Source organism: Physcomitrium patens, chromosome 22 (assembly GCF_059467195.1).
Source record: "Physcomitrium patens ecotype Gransden chromosome 22, ASM5946719v1, whole genome shotgun sequence".
In the NCBI taxonomy this organism is placed as follows: domain Eukaryota; kingdom Viridiplantae; phylum Streptophyta; class Bryopsida; order Funariales; family Funariaceae; genus Physcomitrium; species Physcomitrium patens.
Window position 1 is genome coordinate 1217475 of NC_143431.1, and position 4954 is coordinate 1222428.

The following is a 4954-nucleotide window of genomic DNA, read 5'->3' on the forward strand; positions in this document are numbered from 1 at the left end:
AGTATCGAAATACCATGTTTGATTTTTCTTAAATTAAAACCAATACATTGTGGGTTGAATACTTATCCAAACTTGTGATTGAAGAGTGATGCAGAAATTGGAAAAATAAACAAAATAGTGTTTCTATAATAAATGTGCAACATAACTGTCTGAAAATGAACACTCTACAATACATAATTTAAAATGCATTTAAATATAACATGTTTTGAAATCATAACAAAGTCAAGATGAACTTTTACTTATTTATTCGTTTATTTATTGGATCATTCCAGTAAAAAGATTATTCCAAATCTAACAATAAAACGCATATATTCGCATAATAAATAAAGAAATAAAATTTAAAGTACACAGACAGAAAATAAAATTACATTTCTACTGACTCTGTAATGCAACACAAAGAAGATCTTAACGATATTTTCATATTAGTATTAATTTTCATGTTATATTAATTCTGATTAGTCGACATGGACTCTGGGTGCGGCTGTTAACCAAGAATCATCCACAGAAACTTGCCTTTAGAGCAGTCCGCAAACAATATGCATCCATCACTAGCCGGAAACACCCAGTCAGATTCTTCACCATCTACACGATCCCAAAGCTCCCCATCATTATCTCGTCGGGGCACTCGGGGAACGCACGATGTTCCCAAGTCGGGCACCTTCCGGAAGGCGGGACCCCGCGCCTCGCTGCCTCTTCACGGCTTCCTAGAAACTTCGTGTTGGAGACCTTCACTTGTCGAGTCATCAGGAGGAGCCAACACTGGCACCTCGTCATAGAAATTTACATTTCAAGAAAATAGAATTGTTTTTGGAAAAACCTCGAAGAAGGGGATTGGGAGGAGAGCCAGTGGAAGAATGTGACAGCTTATTTTGGGAATGTGGTTCCATATTCGGCCTCGTCAGCCACGCCCCTCACAATCTTCAGCTTGTTCTCATTCGTGGGGTAGCCCTTTTGGGATAGCCCTTTTGAGACGTGGGGTAGCCCTTTTGGGATTTGCGCCTTGGGGTGCCACCATTGTTGAATAACCAAAATCAGGGTTTCAGGGTTCTAGAGCTCTGGGAGTTTCAGCTGGGTTGAGGAAACAGAGGACAATCTGGGGGAAAGAAGGATAGAATTGTAGCGAGGTTTTGACAACCTACGATTTCTCGAACAGGAAACAAATTGAGACTTCCAAGCAAAAGAACACCAATATTGATTCCCAGAGCAAAACAATGCAGACACACACCCCCCACGGTAAATTGCTTTTCGCGACAAGTCTGTGATGACGATGGATGTCGTTCGCGACACCTGAGCGTGCTCTGCGTTCGTAGGCGAGACGTGGAGGAAGGAAAAGCCGTGTCCCATAGCGTAACAGAGTGACTGTATCTCCCACCCAGGCGCTCGTTTCAGGGAGGCCAGAGTTGAAATTTCCTTTCCGGCTTCCTAAGTGTGAGGATGGGGTCATTCTCGCGCTTAACCGCCTTGTCCTAGCCTGGTGGCCGGACCCTGAAAACATTTCGTACAGCTCCTCAAAGGATTAACCGTCAGGGATCTCGTTCCATCAACAATTCTACCTCCTCGCCCGCACTGCTTATCTGCACTGAGCTAAGCTGAGTTACTGCTACTCGGCGGAACAGAGTGCGCGCAACTCCAAGGAACAAATTCAAAGCAGGAATTTTGGTAGAGGAAGAGTCGTAATCGATTGAGTTCGGCGATGTAATGGAGAGAGAGTTAGTTGATTGATTGATTGATTGATTGATCGATCCACAGACTGAAATTGAGAAGGGAAGTAGATGAAAGCAAGAGCTGAATTTTCCTCTTAGTCGTTCTTGGAATTGCGCGAGTGATTGTAAATTTGCTGGGATTGGAGGATTTTCGGTTTCGCAGAGGTTTCGTGGTGCTGGGTTCTGGCTCGAGGATTAAAATTACTACAGATTGGAGAGTGCGGGTGAAGGTGGTCACTAAGGTGGTGAGCATTAGGTCAATTGCCTTAGTGGATAGCTTGCAGGGCTGTGGGTGAGCAGTAAGAGGTAGGCCAGCTCGTGAAGAGCTACTAGTGAGTTTGCACAAGATTGAAGGTGACACTTTAATTTTCTGAGAGTTTAGGAGGTTTAAAGACATTCAGAGGAGGATTGAGCAAGAAGGAAGGTCGTCGTTTCTTCAACATTCATTGACGGGAATTCAAAAAGCAAGCCGAGTTTTTGTTTCATTGTTTCTACTTGCATGACGGTGAGCGGAAGAACTCTCCAAGCTGAGCGAGGTCGAGGGGAAGTCGTTATTACAGTTGCGAAGAGCAAAGTATCGGGGGTAGTAAATTCAGCAAACATAGGTATAAGCAGCAATTTCCCGTCAGCGCACTGGGAGGCGATCGCGACGAAGACGATTCAGCGGATCGGAATGCAGTTGGGCAGCGGAGGGGATGACAAGCTGAGCCCGACTTCTGGTCATATTGAGAAGCCAGCCCGCAAACCCGGAAAGAGATGGAAGAAAGGGGCAATGAAAGGCAAGGGCGGCCCTGAGAACGCTGCTTGCGAATTCCGTGGCGTGCGACAGAGAACTTGGGGCAAATGGGTTGCTGAAATTCGGGAGCCTAAGAAACGCGCTCGCCTCTGGCTCGGAAGCTTTTCGACCGCCAGAGAAGCTGCGTTGGCTTACGATATTGCAGCTCGCAAATTGTACGGTTCTATGGCGGAGCTCAATCTGCCTCCCAGTGAGTCAGCTGGAATTGATTCCGTTCCTTCCTCAACGCCCACAAAAGAGTCATCATCGCCCCCCAGAGTAATGCACGACGTTGAGATCACAGAACACCTAGAGCTTCCTCGTCAACACAGTCTCGGAACTTCGGCAAGTGCAGGAAGTAGCAGTCGTACATCAATGCACATAGGGATTAGGGAGGATCACTTCGATGTCGAATTAGTGATGGCTGATTCCGGAAGAGCTTTCGGTGCTTCGGACGCGAGACAGGTATTTCCTCATGAAATGGTTAGGGATAGTAGGGGAATGGGAGAGGCAGGACCTTCGCTGGAGATGGGTACAGATTCGTCTTCGTCGTCGCAAGTCAATCCACCACATGAGCTTTTCTCTATCACACCCGAGTTTCAGCAGCACCGGTATTACAACTTGCAAGGGAGTAGGCTAGGCACTTCTTTGTCAGGCGAATACCTCAAGGACATCGAATCTTTCTTGAATCGAATGGACGATGACGATGACTATGCGTTGGGATCGAACTCCAGCTTGTCTCAGTCGACAGAGAGTGCAGGTGGCTCCTATCCCCCTGACCCTCATTGGGATGACGAAAACCTGGGCACCCAGTTTCTTAATTCCGAGCTGGAGAGCCTGGACAGTGTCTTGAACGAGCCTCTTGTGCCTGAGAACGTTGAGCTCTGGGACACCCGAGATACATTGCCGCCCTCTGACCCCTCTACCTGGCAATAACACAACCCTCGATCGCGTGTTTTTCGTATCTGCTACAAATTATAGTTTGTGTTATGGTAAACCTGTTAGGAGATAGATTTACGATGAATGTCCATGAAGTAGGGATTCAGATTGGCGATCTCTGCAGTCTGTTCTGTTCGTGACATTTCGCGGCACATTTTTCAAGCTGCCGAGTTAGGTTAGCAGTGCAGGATATAATTACAATTCGATAGAAAACATCTGTGACCACGCGAAAGTTGGCGTTGGCAGAGACCATTTGGGGGTTTATTTTAGTGTCGAAAATTAGTGTTCCTAAAACCCTAAACCCTAAACCCTTGTTGTAACTTAACGCGCCAGGCAATGAACCTGGATTCGTTCTTGTATAATGAAATGTGGTTGCTGTGTATTCATCTCTGCATTCACGAATCTTGTTAGTGGTTAATCGAGATTTTGATGAAACTCAGTTTCAAGTAGTCAACACACTGGCAATGACCATGTTTGGTAACAAGAAGCTGTATCAATCAATACATACAAGCGAAGCGCATGGGGCTCAGAGTTTGCGGTTACGGTTGTTGATTCCCAGGAGAGGGGTTCTCTGGCATTATTTCCCTAGAGATCCAAATTATGAGCCCCAGAACAAGGATGCTTCCAAGTTCTGCTCACTTAGATGGTGCTATTTTGAATTCGGCGGACGAATCTCACATCAAGGGAGCCAGTTCTCGCTTCGACAGATGGTGTGTGGGGATGTAACGCTCATCGACTGTTCGAAGCAACAGAAAAATAATCGTGACTTCTTAAAGAAAGACCTGCACAGAGCTCCATGTGAGCATTTGGAGCGGAAGCATCCTAATGTCAAAACTGTGGATATACAAACGATGAAGGCAAACTAGTCCAGGGAAAAGAGAGAAATGTTGGCTGGAATCAGTCAAGATCATGCACCTTCTGAAATGAGCCAGTCATTGCACACGATTTTACTTCATGCAGAAATATGTCTGAAAAATAACATGTGATTTTACTGTTCGTGCCGGTTCGCCTCGTTTATCTGCGTAATCCTTCAATTTCCCGAGTTTCTCATGGTACTGATGCATTCTTTCAGTTGCATCGCTTGACTTGCTATCGACCAAGTCACCTGTGATCTGCTTGCTTAGCGGGAGCAACGCAAGCAATACTTCAACTTTGGATCCGACATGCACCAGAAACCGTTTGTGGAAACATTGGGAGAAATTTCATCACGTGTTTGGAACGTGCATGCCATCATTAAATGCGTCAGCAAATCGTGGTTGCTCAATAGTGGCAAGTGAGCTGCGGATGAACTTCATCAGCTGACAACTTTGAACTACAAGATTGAGCAGCTAATCCCTTGATTCCTGCAGTATCTTTTATTAGAATTCTGCGGTCTATTAGAAAACAGCCGGTATAATGGAGTGTTGAAAAGCGCCAGTAGGTTGGAGTGGAACTGGAATTGAAACTGTTCAGCTGCTGCTCCAGAAGGAGCCCACTGCAAGGAAGACTGAACTGCGAAGCTTTGGTGTGTTCAATGTTGAACAAGTACTGCTGCGGT

At 45.8% G+C, this 4954-nt stretch overlaps 1 protein-coding gene across 1 annotated transcript; it reads left to right on the plus strand.

The window, feature by feature from the left end:
* Positions 1-1339: 1339 nt before the first annotated feature.
* On the plus strand, positions 1340-3811 carry LOC112274765 (uncharacterized). The gene has a single exon (XM_024504507.3). It carries the CDS (start codon positions 2203-2205, stop codon positions 3412-3414), a length of 1212 nt encoding a protein of 403 aa, XP_024360275.1. The 5' UTR covers positions 1340-2202; the 3' UTR covers positions 3415-3811.
* The last annotated feature ends 1143 nt before the right edge of the window (positions 3812-4954 follow it).

Excerpts from the sequence above, each read along its gene's own strand:
- LOC112274765 (XM_024504507.3), top strand. The coding sequence starts at position 2,203 with ATGACGGTGAGCGGAAGAACTCTCCAAGCTGAGCGAGGTCGAGGGGAA.